At 41.0% G+C, this 22,753-nt stretch overlaps 2 protein-coding genes across 4 annotated transcripts in view; both read left to right on the top strand.

The window, feature by feature from the left end:
- twin (CCR4-NOT transcription complex subunit 6-like twin) overlaps positions 1-22,753 on the top strand; it is a 526,944-nt gene that overhangs the window by 66,336 nt on the left and 437,855 nt on the right. The window lies entirely within an intron of this gene.
- Positions 4,471-7,615, top strand: LOC108720303 (uncharacterized). Its single transcript, XM_018444222.1, has one exon. It carries the CDS (start codon positions 4,762-4,764, stop codon positions 6,859-6,861), a length of 2,100 nt encoding a protein of 699 aa, XP_018299724.1. The 5' UTR covers positions 4,471-4,761; the 3' UTR covers positions 6,862-7,615.

Genomic DNA, 22,753 nt, shown 5'->3' with positions numbered 1-22,753 from the left:
AAAATGTTAATTGCAAGTCTTTTGCCTGATTTTAAAAAGAATGTTATATGTAAATTGGTCTCTTTACAGAAATTTGTAGTGCTACATACGCGTTGCGGTCAATATCGCGCTCGAAATTGAAATTGGATTGGATTATATTGGAATCGTTTTGAACTGACAAAGTTACTTTCGTTGAACATCAATATTTCTAAATGAGGTTTCCGTACTTGAAATAATAGACATTCCTGCCATTTGTGTTCGACACAATGTATTTTCCAGCAAGTGAACCGTAGCTGTATAACGTTGAAAAAAAATTATCGCTCGAAAATATCGCTGCGTGATCAAAGTCATTTCGCGAGATCAAAGCAACCCCATTTTCCGCGGTACGTGCACAAGTTTCACTGTAGCTCACTGAACGTTTTTGTTCCCGTTCTTTAGCGAATTTTTCCCGTTGCGAATTTTTTTCGTCATTATCCGATAAATTCCTCGGTGTGTCGAAACTGTTTGATGTTTATCTACGATGGCGGCCGCGTTTACAGGATGTATGTATTGTATATTAACGCGCGATGCTATTGCGAGATCTCGCGTCGAGAATCATCCTGTCGTAAAGCATTATTAAACGCTTCTCCGATCTTTGTGCGCATACACCGTCGTGTCTGTTACAATCATGCAAAATCGTTGCTTTCATCTATTTAGAGTGGAATTTTCTTGCATGACGATGTCTTAAGAGATATTCAACGTTTAATGAATTTGTTTTACTTCGAAATATTTTATAAACATTTACTTGTCATTATGCATTAATCTCATCACTATTTAATAAGATCAATGAATTGGTAAGACATCTTATATGAATGATAGATTTTGTTCCTTTAATGAAACAATTTTTCCCTTATTTATCAAAATTCGTTCGCTGAAGCAGTTCTTATTTTTATTATTTCAGTTTATCTTATATCTCTATCTTTTTCCTTCCGATTTTTATCGCGTATAAATCATTGTTGTAGTCGCTTTCACTCAGGAATCGCTCATTCAAGCGTACTTATCGACTAAGATTTTCTGAAGTACGCTTGTAGCGCACTTTCACGTCGCGCTTCGTCTATTTTTCATTATTTCCCGACGCGCTTCGTTTACCTTCGACAAGAAAAGCGCCTCCGCGTCTCTCCTTCATCCTGAACATCTGTGATGGAGAGTCACGGTGCTCAATTTCGGTCAGAGCTTTTCTAGTTTAATCGAGAATCTGATCGTCATGTTTATCTTTAATTTAAAAAAAATTTTTGATTTACACAGAATTTTGTTTTAATTTATTTTAATTGACAGAAACTTTACTCTTTATTTATTATATATTATATATTCTGCGGCCCCAGAACAAAATCTACACTTTGATTACTAAAATATGCATATTTTGTAAGTATTTTACGAATAATTGTTAAACAAGTTTGATTTTGTCTGTTTATAATATCATAGAACTGGCAGCAATAACGATATGCGATAAATTCACAAACATTTGCTTTTTAACCTATATGTTTTTTTGGATACCATACATTTTATTACGCTGTATACCTATGGCTAGTTGTTATCAGCCAGCTGATCAAATAAAAGTAAGGCAACAATTATAACGACTGTTTGTTTCTGACGTGATAACAATGTCGCGTTGCGGTTTAATGGTTCGACACATTTCACAATAATGCCAATCTATGGCGGTGTTAATCGCGGATGGCCACTTTATCGAGCGACCGATCGCGCGACGGGACATCAAAATCAGTTTGTAACAATCGCTAATAGCACATCCTCGATCGGGACGCGCGATAGCTCGTGCATCGCCATCGCATCGCAATCCTCTTATCTCTGATCAAGAAACACAATTTATCGTACACTAGGAAACGCCGTGACCCTAATCTAAAAATAAACCATGCTGGGAGAGCTCTATTTTAGACTCCATTTCGTTTATACAGATGCACTTATCATCGAGGCAAGGCAACCAATAGGCAAGCAATGTTGGAAAAAAACCAATATATATTTTTCCGACATTATCTTGTAGTATGTCTGTTTGATATATCAGGAATAAAATTGAGAAAAAAGCTTATGATTACATTTTCCATATTCGTAATAGCTGATGGAAAATTTTTTGTTTATTGAATATCATATTTAATAAAGTGAAAATATATATCATATATTCTATATTAGGTAGTTTTAATATATTTTCAGATAGAAGGTATTTCAGCGAAGGAAAAAGATTTAATCTACTCTGGAGCTAATGGAAAAATGCCTGCATTCGAGTTAAAGGTGGAATTTTCGGAATTTCGCACGCAATATACTTCATTTGCGTTCGCTTGAATGAGAAGTGTAATAATAAAGCGCTAGGCAGCGAACTTTTTTCAGATGTTGTGTAATAAACGTGCTATTTGTGTGAGAGAGAGAGGAAAAGAGGTGCTTTCAGACTTTTCTTTGACTCGTACGTAATAATAGAGCGATCATTTCAAACACACTCGTTCCTGATGTATCTAATAATAGAGAGCCAGTTCCGAACTTCTTTCTCCGTAAGTGTAGTAATAACACGCAAGCGAGAGCCTAAAACTTCCTCTTGATGCGTGCTCCAATAGAGAGGCGCTTTTAATACGTGTAATAATGGGGAAGCGCAATGCCAAACTTTCCTGATGCATCTAACGATGGAAGAGTTTTGAGAAAGAATTGAACCACCCCGCACCACATTAGACGTTTCGGATGAGAGAAAGTGGGTGGAAAGAGATCCGACCCGAGTGGCGTGCTGCGAGGGATTGATGACTTGTGACCCACTTTTCGAGCCGGTGACCCAGATGTGAGGATGTCTTAGTGTAAGATATTGGAGACCTCCTACCTACCTCTCTTTCTAGCGTGCTTCTCTTCCGCACTCTCTCCGCTCTCGACTGCTTCGCGGCTGACAGTAGTCGGTTAGTTCGCTCTGACATCGAGAATGTATAGCCGATTTCGTTCCTCGGGTCGAGAGCGACCTAAGTTACGAGATTTTCAGGAAACCGATAGCCGATTATTTCGAAAGTGACATATGTCAAATTTCAAATGCGCCTAATTTACTCCACTTTTGCTTGAAATGTATTTGAACTTGAATTTCGTTCAAAGCAAACAATTTATTTGCACATTTTTTAACTTGGATGAGTCATTACTTTAGATAATTATATTTAAAAAAAAACGACATAATGATATGTTGTTGAGTTATTTAACGCTATTGCGCGACAAAACATGAGTTGCGTAATTTTTTTCCTGAGAACTGAAGTTACGTCATACTATTAGTCCGACCTGTTCGACGTGAACTATTTAAAACTGGTGTAAAATAAAAAACTTCGATAGGCGATGTTTTGCATGCGAAGAGTTATTACCACGGATATTTTAAGCGGAGTGCATTTTAAACGAGCGACTTATCGCTCGATGAATCATCGACATGCTCGTTACTCCATTTTTCCTTTATGATTCATTGTATAAGTGAAGGTGATATCGGTGGAACGCGTGATACTTTATCAGTATTATCCGATGTACATTATTGTATCACATAAAAATAGCTTTGATATTGAAGAATTTATGTAATTGCCTGCAGGTCTATGGAATGTTAAAACACACTCAGACTAATCGTTTCTGTTTTAATATTTCTACGAGATTACATCATTTTCCTTGCTTCTTTCTAAATTTACATTTTCTATTCACTAGTCAATCCGCGATAAAAAGCCGGTAATTTTTTTAATTTAAAGAGAAAATCTATCAAATTTTTTTTTACTTTACATTCCATGGGAATTTGATTAGACTTTATCCGCTCGAAAATAAGATCAGAAAGCCATAAAATTTTTCTTTCCTTCTTTGTAATCTACCATTTTAAATTCACTCATATTTCACGCTGCAGCAAACATAAGAGAAGAGGGAGAGAGAGAGAGAGAGAGAAAGAGAGAGAAAGAGGAAAGAAAAAGAGAGATGGAGAAAGCAGGTCCAAGATTTGTTTATGAAATTTATGCTAAGTCAGAGTATATGAAACCCGGATAAGCATCAGGCAGGCAGGTAGGCAGGTAAATTCGTCTTTGTCAGTCAGCGTTGCGACGGGTAGACGACGATGCTCTCCGACTTGTCTCGTTCCCGCTCTCCCTCCCTCGCTTTCCTAGCTTTCTCCTAAGATCCTCTCGCCGAATTGTGACAGCGTCGTCGTTTGCCGGAAGGATACGACACCGTGCCGCGCGTTGTATATACCCGCTGTGTGCGGCGTCATATCGAAAGGAGGTAAGGAGTGGGAGATGGTGGGGTAGAAGTGCCATCGACGGCAAGGGAGGGAGTCTGATGCTCGTGGTGGTGGTAGCATCGAGAACGGGTAGGGAGACCTCCACGTCGCAGAGGACCGAGAACGGTGTAACGTTGCTCCGGCCAGCACCACCAGCTTCAGTGTCGTTCCGGCCGCGGTCTCGTACGGTCGTTCTCGGTGAAGGGTCACAAGTTTATGCTCCTTCAACATCACTGCGACCGCCTCTCTTCCCGGCCTACTTTCGATCTACGGAATACGTCACGGTCTTGTGCCGAACTTGGTTGCTCCAGCCATCGTCGTCAAAGCTCATCATGAATATGGGCTAGTTTGTGACTATTCTTATCCGTCTAAGGATCAGGATCAATGGAGTAATGTGTCACGACAAGTAGAAAGAGAATCTGAACGGAGTTAATAGTGCTCGAGTGCAGGTGTCGTATTTATTCCGTATTGTTGAAGATTATTGCGATCGTGCGCCTGGTAGCATTGGTGGCGCGGTCCGCGGATATTGTAAGATGAGCCCGGCCTCCCAGGGCGCCCTGGAAGTGGAGCGTTACATCGGCAGTTGTCTAATCTCGTCCAACGTGCGCGCCGGACTGCACGGTAAGCCCGTGCCCGTTTGCCGAAAGCAGGAACAACCAGCGACGGTACGCGGCGGCAAGGCGCGCGGCTGCTATAATGGAGGGCAGAGTTATCCCGGGCTGGCCGATCAGCAGCAATGTCAGGTGCAATACGGCGGTCCGGGCGGCTGGACGGGTGCGCCGCTGATATCAATGACGTCTAGTCCGCGCAGGTGTAATCAACGCTCATCGCCGTCGCTCGGTCAACAACAGCAGCAACAGCAACAGCAGCAAACGTGCACTGATCAGCAGCAAGTGCAACCGGGCGGTCATCTACATAAAAGTCCCCTATCAAGGTTGGCGATTCATACGCAGGGCGCACCCCTGATTCTGGCCGGACGATTTTACAATCGTGGCAAAGTGCACAGCAATAACAGCAATAACAGTGGTAATTCTAATGGTATCACTAATACACCATCCTGCGGCAACATCGCCGGCAATTACGTTCATAATAGCGCGAACCCGTCCATGACGAGCAACGTGAACGGCGCGACGAGGTGTCCGACGTCGCGAATCGCACCTCAAAGGCCGATGGATGCTACCGCCAAGAAATCACCAACGACGGTTCCAACTTCGAATTCCAAGACAGCGGCGACGAACGCCGACTGTTCTTCCGCCACGGCAAAAGAAAACACCGGTTCCTCGAATATCGCGAACATCGACTCGCTGAGTATCGCGAGCGACGAAAGCTCCGGCTCGAACAATTCGGAGAACAGTTTGCCTCGCATCATCAAGCCTCGCAAGCGCAGAAAGAAGGATCGCAAACCGCCGAACAACGTCGTCGCGAGTGGCGTCGACGCAGCTAAACCGGAGGAGGCGCAGCGGCAGCAGCCTGCTGGTTGCGGTGCCGCAGCCGGGGAACAATCCAGCGTCATCGGTGTAAAATCGTACGCACCGACTTGTTACGAACCAAGAATCTATGAAGCGGCCACGCCGCATCTCAGGAACTACCGGAGGCCACCGGTCAGCCATCGTGAGAATATCTACGGCGGCTGTAGAGCGCCGTCGATGCAGACAGAGATGGCGGACATTAGGCAGCAACGGTACGCGCACCACCGGCATCATGTGCAAGTGAAAGTGTTAGATGACAACCGTAACGTGATCGCGGCGCCGATTCGTGCCACCGCGCCGCCCAAGGGCTATCGGCATCATCACGCCAACGATAGCGGCAACCTGTCGCGACGTTACGTTCATGAATACGCGGGAGAGTCCTGCGAGACTGTTGCCAGAGGGGACAGTTTGGGTCCGTGTCAATGTCGATACTGCGACCCGGCCGGCCTGATTTGGGACGTCGATCGGAACGGTTACTCGCCGTTCCTGACGACGACATTGCCGCCGCCACCGCCGTCGTCGTCCGGCGTTGAGTATTGTCGCAGTAGTCATTTCGGCCAAATACCGCTGTTTTTGACGTCGCCGTGTACGAATCTTCAGGAACGCGCTCTCGACAGATTGTTCGACGAGCACTCTCGACTGCACGACGACAATAGGGACACGGGGCCCGTCGCCGGGCCCGGTGGTGTAGTGTTGAGGCGTAGCTGGAGCGATCCAACGAGTTACTTCAGTTATGGCGAGGAAATCACTGCGCCGACGAAGGACGTCGGTGTCATCGGCGATCGAGGGGGCCAGTCTGAAAGTGGGAAACACAAACGAGCTCTTTGGCGTGGCGACAGCATCGGCAGTGCGCCAGCAAGCTCACCAGCGAACGCGAATGCAGTGGGCCCGAATGCCGGTGGTGGATCCATCGCGTCTCCGAAGGGTCTGGAGGTATCTACGGAAATCATCACGTCGCCCAACGGTCATCGGGATCTGGAGATCAAGTTCTATTCGTCGCCATCGCCCGCCGAACGTTTCGCCGAAGAAGACAAGTCGTCATCGAGTTTCACCGGGGAGGTCGACGACGACGACAACGGAGATGACGACTTCAGCGATATATGGAGTTACCACGAATCGAAATTGCAGCAGGATTTCCGTACGTTGCTGCAGGCGGAAGAGTGATGGGTTGTCGTTATCTAATCGAAGATATTCCCGAGCGCAACGAGCGCTTGCGGTCTCGCGCGGACTCGCCCGGTGGAGTGCGAAGTGAGAGCAAAACGGCAAATGCCAACGGCAGTAGAACCAGCTTGGAGAAAAGGAAGAGGAGAGTGCGTGGGTGTTGACGACGAGGTATTTGGCCCCATTCCGAAACGAAGTGACACGACAGAGAAATACGGACGATATTAACTTCGTCGGCCGTCATGCGCAAACGATTCGCGATTGACGTTCGCCTTAGTCTTACGGTGGTCGCTTTTACGTGTGGTCCGGGATCTCAAGGGGGTCAGAGCCAAGCGTCCCCGTGCGAACAACGGTGCCGCTAAGCCTCGACAAGACGGCGTCAAAGGCGACAACGAGAAGAGGCTTCTCACCGCTAACGGTGTTCGTAGTATACGTGACGTGACGTGACGCGCGTGCACGCAATGCCTCATGCGACGTGCCGTCGCTCGGTACCGATGTCGCATCGACACTCCATCTGATGTTCCACGTCCAGCGAAGTGAAATGACTTCAGCAACCGAGAAACGGTGTCGATCAGCCTTGTCGCGAGCGTGTTAGTCTTACGGGATCGGTAGAGCCGTGCACTTGCGCGTGTGTGTACATGTGTACACGCGAGCGTGCTGAGATGCGCTAATGCACGTGACCGTGCTGTCGGGTCTCTTTAGCACATGAATTTTCCTTGTAGTAGGTTGTGACACGATGATCGGTTATATAATCGGTAGTGTTTCTCGTATTTTTATAAGTGTTTTTTTTTCTCTGGCATGCACAAGAGTATTCGCTCGGAGATCCGGAGACGACGGAACGTTGATTGAACTAAAATGTTGTTGAGAAAAATCACCAGAGAATAATAACACGCTCCGTATTTTTAAAACACAGTCCGTAGTTTTCAAAATCAATTCGTAGATTCGTGCAATCGATCCATTCAATGTTTCAATTTGCACCGACGAATTGGAGAGCACTAGTCGATTAATTTCTGTTGATTTATAGATACCTATAATAGAAAATATTTAGATGATTCTTATTGTTTTAATCGTCGATTACGCACGATTCTACGTGCGAAAATTAACAATTTTCTTCTTATTTTTGTTTTTTCAATGATATTCGTGGTACGACCTATGGCGAGAGATTATATGTAAAAGAAGTCTGTGAGCCAAGAAACAATGAGCGTAGGAATAAGGCGGAAGGGACAAGGGATAAAATGTATAACGTTCCTGATATTTTATGTATTACCAATCGGAATATCGGAATGCCTTTACTGTGCCCTTCTGTAGACGTGGGACCACTCATCTCTCTTATGCTTCGACTATATCTGTTTTCCGATCGATTGCCCCTACACAATGATTATCTTATCATGAATTTATTCTATCTCATTCCGCGATCCCACGCCCAATTTTTATACTCCATTGTGTCTTGGCTCCGACGTAGACCCGAGATCGATGCGTAGAATACTAAATTATCGCTTCACGCGTAATTAGACAGCGGCTATTTTTCCTCGATGTCCATCGATTTACAAAATGACGATCCGTGCGTACTTCGACATTGGCTACGTTTACATCGTGCATTTAGGCCGCGGCCTATACAATAGAGATATCCTTGTTTATCCTGTAGATTAAACAAAGACACTTATCGTATAGATTGCGGACTAAGCGAACAGTGTAAACGTAGCCATTCTCTTCTCTAAATTCTTTGGTGTAAGATTCACTCCAAAAAAATTTAGAGTCCTTTTGCCGTTTTGCGGCTTACTGGTGAGCAACAGTTTAAAAATGCTAAATCGTCAATCGAATTTTTTGTTCTTAATGCATACTGAACTAACTTTAGCCGTGAAACGCTAGATACTCTCGGTTACGCATCGCGCCATTCATGACGGAAACGCAGAGACGTCGCGTGCAGTGCTTATAAGACGCGTCCGGTAAAAGTAGTTTCGACCGCCGCGCCGTGCTAGCCGCAAGGGGTTAATCACGAGGGTTAAGATGTATACTCGCACGTGAACGCATGTCTCGTCCAACCACGCACCAACACGCTCGCGTGATTGCGATATACACCGGCTTTTTCTCGCCGTAGTCGGTTGCCGCCGCCGCCACCACCACCACCATCACCACCACCACCGCCAATTCAAGACGAGTAGCGGCGACGTGACCGTTTAAAACGTAACGTAGCAATTAATTGGAAGAACGATGAACGGTCCGGTCCGTTGCTGGCCACCGCCGCCGCCGATCGTAATCGACGTCTGCGCCTTCTACCTCGCTTCTCCCTTCGCGCCCGATCGCGCGTGATAGTAGGTCGAACTGTTCCCCCGGCGGGAGAGAGAATCTTCATCATCATCTTCTTCTTCCCGCGAAAGGGGCCCGCCTCGCGTGAAAGGAGCTACCGTCTGTACTGGTAACTGCGTTTAATCGCGCGCTATCGCCGCGTTTTATCGGATAACTCGATGCAACGGTTCAGCTTCGGAATCGAGCACCGATAACCGGGCGGCTAGCTCACCGAGTTCGTAACATTGTTTCGCTTTTCCCCCCTATCTCTCCCCTCATGCACGTCGTTTACCGTTGTGTCTGCTAAATAACGGCAAGCGGACCAGATAAACGCGTTATTGATTTGTACAATATCAATACAATCAAGTGGAACTATCGTTGCCGTCATTCCGCCTCGACCCGCCGGAATCGGATGGCAAGATATTGTCACGCGTTCCGTTATGCGATGTCCAACTCGTCCAGAATTGATGATCGGTAGCTTCGAAGTTTGCATTATTCACTCTCTCTCTCTCTTCATTCTCAAATCTACCTCTATGAATTAAACAAATTATAGTTAACATAATTTAATCTCGTTCCAAATGAAACCTTGCGAATGTTTGATATTCAGAGTTCTTTTTTTCATCTCTATAACGAAATATCGTTGGTACTTAACATATTGTCTAAATAAATTAAAACTTGTTTTTTTAGGATTGTAGTATTGATAGAGATTTTAACTACAGTGAAGTAACTAAAAACTACGGTGAAGAATCTCATCGTTAATTCGTTAAATAACTTTTGTCAATTTTTTCCGGTAATGTTATAATCAATTGGTCACCGCTACGGACCGATTATCACGGCGATCGAAATGTGACGGGTCGAAGCGCTCGAGAAGAACGAGCGAGGGTGGAAGGTGCGGCAAAGAATTACGCGGCAGGATTCAGGCGTTCTAGAGATATACTATATCCCGAGATATACTATATATCTACATTAGCGAAAGGCCATCGCGCAGATTTACACAGAGCGTAGAAGCGAGTAAACGTAGAAGCGAGTCGGCCGGTCACACACACACACACACACACACACACACATACACACACACACACACACATACGTACACACAGGTATGCAGTGTCTATTGCGAGCCGCGTCGTGATAGGTCGACTCGTTCTTCTGTAAATCTGCGCTCGATGATCGAGAGAGCCTCAGTCGAGAGGACTGGAGGTCGCGCGACGAATCTTGTGAATCCTACGTCGTTTTGTATGCGATATACGAAGACTATACCACCTGTACCCGTTTCCCTGCGACATTATACGTCAGCTAGACTGACAAGACACGTACTACGAGTCACCCAGCGTCATTACACGCCGTCACATAGATACACGTACACACATGCACACGACAAACTCAGCAAACCACCTATCGTTAGATAAGTCTAGAATCTAAGGCGATCCATTTAGATTATTATCTCCGTTATCTATATGTGTATAGAAGAAACTGCGTTTTGTTGTCACGATTTCGGAGCGCGCGATGGAAAAACACGACGATGATGACGAGGTATGATTGGGGAATACAATGGGTGGATATTTTGAATGGGTATTTCTGCGTATGATATGCGTTTCGTTTTGGAGAAACGGAAGAAGATGAACACGTATTCACAAATAATGGAAGTATTTTTTTTCCGTTCGTGCCAAAAAGAAAAGTTTAAAAGAATACCGCATTGTTTTTCGTTACAGTTATAAAACGTGCAGTTACTAAATAGCTATGTATATATTACAAATGCAAACGGCAATCGAAGAGACACAGGTTTGGCGTTCCAGTTTTCCGAGATATATAACGCGGTGGAATTATTCATGAATATTTATATAGTAGCCGTTTCTCCAAAAAGAAGCGCACGCGGATTAAACTAGGAGGAAACCGATGAAATCTTGTTAGTATTCAGTACACTCGCGGTGCTGGGCATACGAAGGGCAGACTATAAAAATTCGACAATGGCGACAATGACGATGTCCTTTTGGGGTATAACGGGTGTGCGCTTTGTGCCGAGTTTGACGTACCTACGTGGCGAGCGCGTGTTCCCCGAGCGAACGCGAAGAATGATATTAGCAATATTTCTCTTCTGCCGGCGAGTCGCACTTCGCGTGGCAAGTTTTATTGCCGAGTGGCGACAGGTAAATATTGTCCTTGATTCCTTGTTAAAACGGAGCGCGCGCGCGCCAAGCATCGGTGCATAATCATGCAATGCGTACGCGAGGAAATTGCACGCGAGAGAGAAAAGAGAAAGCGAGCAAGAGTGAGTGAGAGAGAGAGAGAGAGAGAGAGAGAGAGAGAGAGAGACTGCTTTAATAACATCGTCGTTGATTTTTCTTCGAGGATTCCTACAAATCGCATCCGAGGAAAAAGACCTACCATTCACAAATGTTCGTTCATGTTTTATCCGATTGCGTGCGATGTTTGTCGACGCTGTTGTATCGACGTATTTTCGGTTGCTGCAAAAATGTGCTATTTGAGTGCATCGGACGTAACGTATGGCAGGATAAGTAAAACACGCTTGGGACTGATTCACGAGCGACTACAACGCGAGCCTATTTTAAGACTAAGTCGTAAAAACGTTCTTATTTATACGTATAAGCGGCCTTTTTTATTCAGGGTTTTTAATGAATATACCCGAGTTGTCTGCTAAAATTTGAATGAAAGGATTAAAAGAAGGAAAACGTCATGTCTTACGTACTGCACTTATTCATTGTCAATAAATTGTCGCTTATGCTACAAATGTTTCTGCACAGATTTCCTTCGTTCGACTGAATCGTGTGACTTTGCTTTTGGCAATCTTGATTGCCCAATAGCGTAACTTATTATAGCACGTTTTTATACATTACATTATCGTAAAAAGTATGCAGCTCCTATGTATAACGCATCCACGTTCTCGGATGACGAACAACGCAGCGATCGTAAAATTTTGTTTGAGAAATAACGAAGAGATAATACGGCGCATTTGTTTTATGTACCTCTTTGCAAGGAATGGCGACTTTAGTCCGGGAAGATTCAAGTGTTTTTCGACGTGTCGAATAGGAACGGTGAACGACGTCTGCTGATTTAGCCGCGGAACCTGTTACCAACAGTTTTCTGGTGATGCATCGGCGGAAGTGACCTAATTTATTTACCGTTCTCTAAGCGCATAAGAAATTTGTTAAGACGCTTACGCGAATGTCGCGGCCGAGAGAAGTGAGAATTGACAAATAAACAAAAGAGAGAAAAAGAACGATGCGTATAGTCGTGTTTTTAAAAAACAATCCCAACGTCATCGAAGGTGCTCTCGAAAGGAATCCTCACCACCTGTTGACCCCCGGAAATCGCGATGTACGCGAAAAAAGAAAGAGCAAAAGAAATTTTTTTTTAGCATTATTTTTCTAAATATTTAGAATTTTTATTTATATTTACCGAATATCTGAAAAATACGAGGATGAAAAAATGGCAAATATTTGTAAAAACAGCCACAGCAAATATTAGACAAACGAGGAACATTGAAGGGATTAAAAAAAAGATTGAAAATGTGAAAATATTGATGAGAAACGTATGACAGCGAAACGTTTGATCGACAGATCTTATGATTTTCAGAATTTTAAATTCTGACATTAAGAATCTGTAAAAAAACGTATTTTTTCCGTTTCTCTTATGAAACTATGATTTAGTCTACTATGCGTTTATAGTAAAATTCAAAAGCTCTAGAAACGTAAAAAGAGTATTAGAGAATGGACTCGCTGGATCATCGACATGTGTTTGTTTCGTATTTTTCTAGGCAGGATTTTCTCGACTTTGATGATTTTGCCTTTCCCGATTGCCCGTCCAATGTGATCGCTTCAGAAATCGTGCTTTCCGTTTGATTTGATCTCTGACGAAGACAGAGGGAGAGACTCGAAAACAGTCGAAATGGAGGGAGTTCAATGAGCGCGGTTTTAATGATCCTAATTTGTTTCTATTTGTGTCCTGTTTTTTTTTGTTCCCCATGTCGGCCATCGATCGTTTTTTGATTCTCTCTTCCTCCTGCTTCTCCTTTATGTATTTATTTCACTCATCGTCAATTGACGTTAATAATGTATTGTGATAATGCAACGATATAACACACCATATACACATACACACGTGAATACACACATCGATACTCGGCTCCGCTTCGTCGTAATAGACTGATCAACCAAGCCGACTTACCAGCGTCGCCCATAGTGCTGTGTTGCACTAACTCGAATCACACTGTTTGGAAAAATCAATAAAAACGTCTTTAATTTATTCGTGGTTATTACTTTCATTGAGTCCCGTTTATAAGTCCGTATTAGAATAATAAATTATGTATACGTAAAATAAAATATAATACCATGAATATCCTTTTTAAGAATAATATCATAATAATAATATCATAAATATCTCTTTTTTTAAGAAGAAATATATGTGTAATGTATCACAAATTGTTCCTATTTTGGACGATGAGAGATATGCGACAAATAATAATTTATAGGTATATGAGAAATTTCTCATTGCTGTTTAAACGTAATTTTGGACCTATTTAGACAATAATTGTGTAAGGAAAGTTTAAAATTGTAGGGTTTAAGCAAGTGGCACTCTCTAATTTCTCAATTTGATGAAACATGTAGTATACTTCTTTTTGATATTTTCTTTCAAATGTTGTCTTCCCTTTCTGTAATCCACTACAGTTCGTTAAAGCTTGCTGTAATTTTTCTGAATGAAAAACTGATTTTGAAGGATAGAAATTGAGCTACCGCATATCCTACTTCTTTTTCTTTTGGACCGCGAGCATCAATTCACTTGTGAACGAAGTCACGCAAGGATAACGATAACTCAATCATCTCCCCCATGCGTTTCTTATTCGTTCACTTTTCTTTTTCTCGCGAGCGAATGGGGATTGAGTGAAAATAACGCAGGGCATTCAATTTACTCGTTTATTCAGATGAAAATTACTGAGACGGCGATTTTGCTTTCCGCTCGTTACACGACGAAATGTACTTGAACCGCATGACGTAGCGCGTATTATAACGAGTTTGACTTATGGTAAGTACGGTAACAGAGTTTGATACGTATTTAAGATTATACGTATCCCGTTGGCGAGCTGATTTATCACGCGAACAGCGATTTAATATCTCCGACAGGAGTAATGATATAAAACACTTAAGTCACGATCGCTCGACATTACAGCATAAACATAACGCTTAAAGTAACATAAGTATTAAACGAACAGTCAGAATTAAACATAAGAACGTCAACTATTATTAGGATGTAAATTAGCCATTTCAAGCAATGATTCTCGATATTAATGCAACTTCTTATCGATCATACATGACTGAAATAACATCTTAAAACTCCGCGTAATGCAAGGGATTCTCAAGTGCAAGATTCTTGGTTAATTACTCTTTTTAGAAATGTCTTTCCGTGACGATTATGCAATTGCGATCTCTCATCGTGGGTGGTACGATATTATCAATTCAAGTGCCGTTTACGCGTAGTAATTCCTCGAGAAGTCCTGCCGACTTCATCGCCGGCGGTTTTGCATCGTCGCCCTCGACGCCTCCGCATTAGCGAACGCACTGATTCTCTCGGTTTCCCCGGGAATCGGTTTATGCACTTGACCGACGCTAGACCGTCATTCGACGGCGGCGAACGTAATCCGACAATCTCCTCTTCCTTATCTCGGAATTGAGTAATGGCCCCTTGGTCGGTTTGCGTGTGGGTTGGTAAACTGCTATAATTCGCCCACGTTGCCGTATATCCACTCCCCGCTGGTGCTGTTAACATTGGCTCTTCGCACGTCAAGTTCTACCGCACCCCTTTTTGTCGTCGATGATCCTTATGATAGTGTTGATTCTTATGATTTACTTGTTGCTGCAAGTATTGCGAATCTCTGTCTTTAAGGACTAGAGGAATTCCGTTAGATCTTTCGAACCTTGACAGTAAAAAGGAAAGAAAAATGCGGAAAATCATATTTGCTTTACGTTAGGCAAATATATTTTTATAATTTATTCTTGTTCGATTTAAGAGGGAGATAAGTCTCCACTTTTATTTGATTATATATTATTTAATTTTCTTTATAAATATAAACTATATTAAGTTGAAGTATTCTAATATTTAAATTATTCTAAAAACTTAAAAGTTTCTATTCAAATTTTTTTGTTGGTGATAAGAGACAGCCGCATAAGTTAGCGGATTTAGGTCACGCTTATGATCAGAATCTCTTCTTTCGTGCCAAAATGAATGTTTATGATCAATGACATCTCATTAGCCGGTCGACGCTTTGCCTAACAGCCTGCGGCATGCTGTGTCGATTGAATTAGCCATCGTCGATATCTATGCGTTTATGTGTATGTACGCGACGTAATCCGTCTGTCTTATCGTGTGCGCCGTTGCTCGTGATGAATCATTATACCGGTTGAGATTAGGGACGTCAATCACGATCGGAAAGAAAAAGGAAAGAAAGACATCGGGAACACGGAACCGGTATGCCGATGTCTACGACAGATTCTTCTGAAGAGGAGTCAATTGAACGAATCGATCGAACGTGGCGTCGAAGTTTGCAAATGACTAACCATGAGATTCTTGCAATTCACGCTTGTTATTGCGTGGCGAATACGGAGCCGTTCGAGCTGCTATCTATTAATTCGAGTTCGCTCGTGAAAAAATTTATGAAAAATTACCACATGATGTATCGAATTATTCAGAGAGCCAGATTAAGATGCGTCCATCGCGACTTGTATTTTCTGTTGCACGCAGCGCGATACAGTCGTTTATGCAACGTCGTAGATTTAAATAAACAAGATGATGAAACCCCGGTGTGCTAACATACGATTTAAATTTATACGCGAATTCAAAATTAATTCAGATTAATTTATCGACATAAATCGATATATTACTTCATATGCACATCGTGTATCGTAACATATGTATATGTTGATTCTAATTTATTTTTCAGCAACTGATCATTTAATTACTATACTTAGCGCTTCGTATTAAAATATTCTTTATGGTATTTTTTTTATTAAAACTTTTTATGATATTTGTACAATATTACAATATTTTAGGTTGTACATGATTTTATATGAGCGACGCGCGTTAAAGACAAGTATAAATTTGATGCCACTACACAAGAGGACAATTATATAAGATGTGTATAATTTATATCATTAATTATGTAAAAGTGAAATTAACGCGGAGAATTTTAAACATTTTGGTTCTTGTGTGGCATATAATTATTTTCTGCTCCTTCCACGTAATTTGCCAGTGAAATTCAATGATAGTCGATCAGTATCTATATTTCATTACATATACGCATCGCATATGTATTTTTTATCGTTAATTCTGCATTTATTAAACTGATTATATTATGAATTCTTATTTTGTTGTTTTAGATTACTTATATTAATTAATTAGATTACTTATATAATTTTTTCTCTTTATAATTGTTTAATAATAAAAATCAATTACTATTTTAATTAGATACGTACACAAGTAAGGTAAAACTAAATAATTCCTAATTATATTGTTAATTGAAGCATATAATGTTGTATATATATGTTTTACCGAAGGAATTAGTAATCTTGAAATCTTTATCATCTTTCTACATGTAAATTCTTTTTTGGAAGAGAAACGAAATTCGTACGTATGTTTACGCACCGAGAGACCGTTTGAGGATCGTTAGACAGAGTTTCACAGCACGCTGGCGTAGTTTCTCGCTAATTATGCGGCCTGTCATTAAGACGCTCACGAAACCCACCGACGTTGCACCGTATAGTCTTGCTGTTTTTCATTCTCGGTCATAATCACGCACGCTTTGTATCGCCGCATTGGCACCTTCTGTACTCGTTAGTGCTCCTTCGTTCACTCGCTCATTCGCGAAAGAAGGAGAGAGAGAGAGAGAGAGAGAGAGAGAAATAGAAGGCCGTATCTCGACGACGCATTCGCTAGTTATAAGTATATTTTAAGACGCGCCATTTCCAGCCAATTTGCATCTGAATACGAGCGTCATAACGACCTGAACTTTGCATACGTGACCTTGTCGTGTGTATCACGGACAGAATATGCCTGGAAGAACACCGTCGTCGTTCCGCCGCCCATACAGTTGCTCTTAATTACGACTATTAATACGGAATGAAAGCATCCTCGCTGTGCGGACGAAGGAGCGGTTGCTCGATAGAGTATACGTGCTTTATAATTTATAAGATGTTACACTAAGATATGGTTTCTAAAGATAATTAATTTCTGATTTTTAATTATTTTTATCTAGTAGTCGATAATATTTCTCATCAAGGTATAACATTATTTTACGTTTCAATTTAATAATGGATGAACGCGCAAGCTTTATATTCTCATGTATTTTAGTATGTATGTTCCGTGATACTACAACGTTCGCTTCGGGCATTACTCGCTAATAATTGATATCCATTAGTTACTCTGAGTAATTATTTGAATAACTATTGTTAGATTGGATGATATATTCGGATCATAAATATTCATTATATCTATTATTGTCCGCGAAATGCAAAAAAGTGCGTTGCCGCAAATCACATTCGCGATTTATTTTTTCACGAGAGATTACGTAATCTAATCTTTTTGAAATTACGTTTAATTCATATAAATTGCTTTCGATAAATATGCGAAAGGTCTGGCAAATTTACGCACGAGACAGCTCGTATAAGCGCACCGCAATCGAAATATGAGCAAGAAAACTTCTCTCTGTAACGAGCGGCAATTATTATAAGAGCGATAAGTATGCGGTACTTGGGCAAGGTGGATCTCAAAGCAGCGGTGGTGAAAGAAGTGCTTAACCTCCATAAAATAATCGGCGAGTATTCTCCGGTTCTACTTTACAACTTTGAATGCTGTTGGCCGTGATGTTTTCCTTTAGCCTCGTACTTTACCATAATTGCGAGTCAAAATTGAATTTTGGACGACTGTTCTCATTCTGTTTTATTTGCTAAAAATTTCGAAAGTTAAAAGAAAAATTGCAAAAAGGAAATATTGCAAACACTCATAACATCTGCCACGTTTCGCTCATTTATTAACTCTAATATTAAGATATTCAAATAGACGTTATTCACATTGTTAATTACCATCGATGCTCGTTCACGTGCTGTGTTAATTACCGTTACACGTTTACTAGACTGTTAAATAAATTAACTGTACCGAGTTAAAGTGTAGACCTGCTGTAACTTTCAGCTTTTTCGCTGACTCCTCGCAAATGTGTTATTTCTCCAGGGGAAAACTTCTACCCGGGGATTTTGCGTAGAATTTATTGCCACCGCACCGCTGCTGGCATAAATCGCGAATTTAACGGGCGCGTTCATTCGTCGAAATTCGTTCGATGAGCCTCGGCCCGCGGTGGAAAAAGTATCGGGTTTTAACATTTTTTTTTCCCCCAAGAGGCGGAAACGCTGTTGTTTCACGCGGCTTGTAAAAATAAGGTTCGTCTAACAGTATTGAAAAGTTTTTTAACGATTCACCAATGGAGCCGTCAAAGCCGTAATTCCTGCCCGTTTTACTCCTCGATCCCATACTACTCCCGATACTATCGAATGGATGCCGTCAGATTAAGTAGATCGACCACGGTTAACGTTGCAAGTATTCTCTGCAAGTCGGCATACAGCCGCGGCTAGAAGTAACTTCGTAGCTTGAATAAATTGCATCAAGTCGAGATATTTTGTTTTACAAATCAAAAAGTATATAATGAAATTTCGTATTGAGTAACAAATAAAAATATCGAAACGCAATGCAATTATTTAAAAAAAAGATCAGATGTTTTTTTATTTATAATGTTTGACTGTTTCGTTTTCGTTGAGATTTATCGAAGAGATTTAGCACTTTTGACTAAGGCTGTATCTAATATCCACATCTCGAAGTCTATATCTTGATGGTACATTAGCGCATTATCGAATACAAGATAATAACAAGATATTACAGTCAGTTTAGTTTGTTATAATTGCAGATAAGTGGGTTAGAACGTTCGTATTAATACAAATGCTGGACGTACGAACGATTCAATTGTTGAGAAATAGCGAATTAAGCGGCTTAGGTATAACTTCCTTTCATCGCGGAATTTGCATCGTGGAAAATAACTTGAGAATATCCAATTCAAAGATTTAAATTCGATGTTTGAATTACTGTTGAAGTCCGTTTAAACCGGGCGCATTTTAATTAATATTGAGTAAGATTGTTAATTTTAAATTTTAATTAATATTAAGTAAGAGTAATCCGTTAATGTTTCGGCAAGTAGGTTTCTTTTCCGCCAAAATCGAATTTATTTTTATGTATTTTAAAGAACTAGCGGACGTAAATTATAAAAGCTGATCTTTTTACAGAATTAATCTGTTTTTAGAATTTTATTATATTTATTTGTAAGTGATGATTTAAGTAGCTTTAATAATCGAATAGTTTTAATCGAATAAATAAACAATCACATGAGATGAGATTTCTAGAAAGATTACATTAACGTTACATATCTTTTCCTATTTTTTTCTAACAATTTCAATTTCTGCATTTAACTGAACGTTGAAAGTAAATCATCAAACATACCGAGAAAATTGTTAGGTGAATATTGACTGTTATGATCGAGTTTTCAGTTCGGAATGGGTCAACTTTACGTAGCTTGGTAGTATTGCATATCAAAGCGTCATTGGATGGCACCAAGCACGTTGCGAAAACCCGACACAGTTTACGAGCGCGAGCGACGATGCACATGTTATTACAACGCGCGGTAAACTAATGGTAGCGGAACGTTATCAGGTGGGTCGCGTCGCGTTGTTGGCCACGCTCGTCGTTGACATCGTGCCGCACTTATGCCGCCGGGGTTATCGTGTTACGCATTCGCGTGGCATTCCGACCACCTGGCTCTCTGTCGGTGGCACGTTACACGTAAATCATCACGTGGAGAATGGACGGAGTCACCGCTGTCGCTCCGTCCACTTCAAATGTCGGCCTGTAATCGTATCCCCGGCGGGCAGCGAGTCCGCTTGCGGATACCGTAAAATTGACTCGGGTTTGCTTCAACTTTTCTCATCCTGCGACGGTAAACGTTCGGTCAGAAGTATCGTGTTGGAGTGGCAAAAACGAGCGATCGTTTCAAACTCATAGAATGAGGATACTTTGACAATCTGCAATTTTTTTTCGCGTTCTTCCTGGTAATTTATTTTTTAAATAAAATAAATTCTTGAATTCACATTTTTAAGAAATGAAAATTATTCAATGAATTATACAGCAATTTATAATTATATTCGTCAGAGGTGTCAAATATTAAATTTTGAAAATTAGGTGTCAGACAATTTGAAAATGAACCTTTGAATTTCATTTTTGCATTATTACGCTGTTAGATGCCAAAACAATGGTAATCTAATCCTTTCAGTTAAATAATATTTCGTTATTTTTAACGTACGTCATGTACGTCAAAATGTAAATCAAGTCATTTCAAACAGAATTCTGTGGTCAGAAATAAACTACGTCTATATTAACGTATGTATTTATACTGATAGAAATGTTTTGTATGATATGTGATTCGTAAAAACTTTCTTACTTTTCAATTAAAAAATTTTGTTGTTCTCTGATCAAAATTTGATCAGAACAACAAAATGTTTTAATTAAAAAATAAGAATATTTTTCTAAGTCACGTATCACACAAAACATTTCTCTCAGTAGTAAATAATAAATTAAATTTGAGTCTGATTTAATATATTTCTCGAGTTAAATCGTTTAATTTTATTGTTTCATTTAATAATATATTAAAATAGAGCAATGACGATTTTATATAAATGTTTAAAAATACAAAGTTTAAATTGGATATAATTTAGCATTATGAGTTTAACAGTATAAACGACTAAAAATATACTGCCAAAGGTGACCTTTGTCATTTATTATCTAATAATTTAGTCTTTCGTTGGAGAATTCTCAAAGTTAATTGGCTAGACGAGAGAGAATAAAAACAAGTTATCTAATATGATATACCATATGCTTGTAAAAGATATTATTTATACGCTTGTAAAAGATATTAGTATAGTTTCGCTAATTCTGACGACGTGTTATTATTATTCCTACGACATTTCTTCCGCTTTTCTAATGCCCATAAAACCTGAGGAGAAATTAGCATTATAGGACGCAATAAGAGATATTTGACGCATACGTCACACTTTGCCAATATAATGTATCTTGTATTGTTGCGAGCGCCATAAAATCCGTTTGACTCTTCATCCGCTTTTATCACGATTCGCTCTCTTACCATCCTACTATTATCTTTTCGCGATTCTCTCAAAATGGTAATCAATGGGATTATATTCAACACTTCCGCGCATTTTCGAGCGTATCGGTAATCACGTCGCGACGCAATCTGTACGCATTAATCGTCGCTATTGTCGATGTCGAAATCTCGCGCGGCTTTCAGCCTTCCTGCGATTTGGCGGTTGTCTCTCGCCTCGTGCAACACGCGAGTGTTATCCCGAAACATCCGTAGAGCTGATTTTACAGTTCTTCAGTCTTGCGGCCGCACAACCGCGGGAATATATCTTCCTTAGCACAAGGTAGCAACGAAATGAACGGTGGTCGCGCAGATTTTATGATCGTTAGAATCTCCTTCCTCGCGCGATTCCTCTTAATTCCTTTCCGATATTGCGAGTAGGCATTTATTTCCCTTTTGCGCATAGCGCGTATCACCCGTGACTTGCAGCTTGCGCTCCTCGTAACCCGTAACATCGATTACAGTCTTCGTCCCGTTAGGAAGAGAGAGAAAGAGAGACTGTTCCTCATCCAAGGGGAGCGACGTGGGCTCTCCGCGCTTACTGGTTAACTTCCAAACGATTGAATCCGCGTGCCGCGCCGACTACCTATTAGTTTCTCATCGGCATATTCCTTGAAATGCTACCTGCACGCCGAGTATCTTACATGAGAATTTATGACCGCGACTCGTAATTCAGTGAGCTTGGAAATGCGGCGAAGGTGGCAAGCCATTTATAATCGGGGAAATTACGAAGGCGGTGAATCATCATCAGCAGATAACGAATCCGTCAATGCATCGCGATAGACTCGTTCGAGGTACCTGTTTCCAGTATACGAGTATCTACAAAATTTATTGGAAATAGCGATAGGTATTAAAGAAGTTATATGATACTTTAGAGAGATTGTCATCTTCAATTTCATATCGCAGAATAGTGGTATACCGCTTAAATTGAAAGATGCGGAGGATATTGCAAGAAACCTCCCGGAAAGGAGAATTCTGGGGGAGATGAATAAGAATATTTTTATTTCCACAAGTTTCAAATATGTTTTCTTCCATAAAATCCTCGATCGGAGGGATTTATCATAGGTCGTCGACGATAGTATCTGGCATGATATACTGATAAAAAATATGATACATTTGATTAATTTCAGTTGTTTTTAATTTAGTTGTCTTTATTTCTTTTGTTGGAGAATATAAATATTTAAGTAAAGTATAATATATTTGATTTAAATACATACATTCTTCATCGAAAAAAATAAAAACGAACTAAATTAATTTAGACAAATGAACAATTTTTTTCTCAGGGTAAACAGGTCGTCGTTTACTCGAGAGAGAGAGAGAGAGAGAGAGAGAGAGAGAGAGAGAGAGAGAGAG

The sequence above is a fragment of the Mycetomoellerius zeteki genome, unplaced genomic scaffold (assembly GCF_001594055.1).
Source record: "Mycetomoellerius zeteki isolate Tzet28-1 unplaced genomic scaffold, Tzet1.0 scaffold149, whole genome shotgun sequence".
Classification (NCBI taxonomy): Eukaryota; Metazoa; Arthropoda; class Insecta; order Hymenoptera; family Formicidae; genus Mycetomoellerius; species Mycetomoellerius zeteki.
Note: the sequence above shows the minus strand (reverse complement) of the source record. Positions and strands in the feature narration are given on the sequence as shown.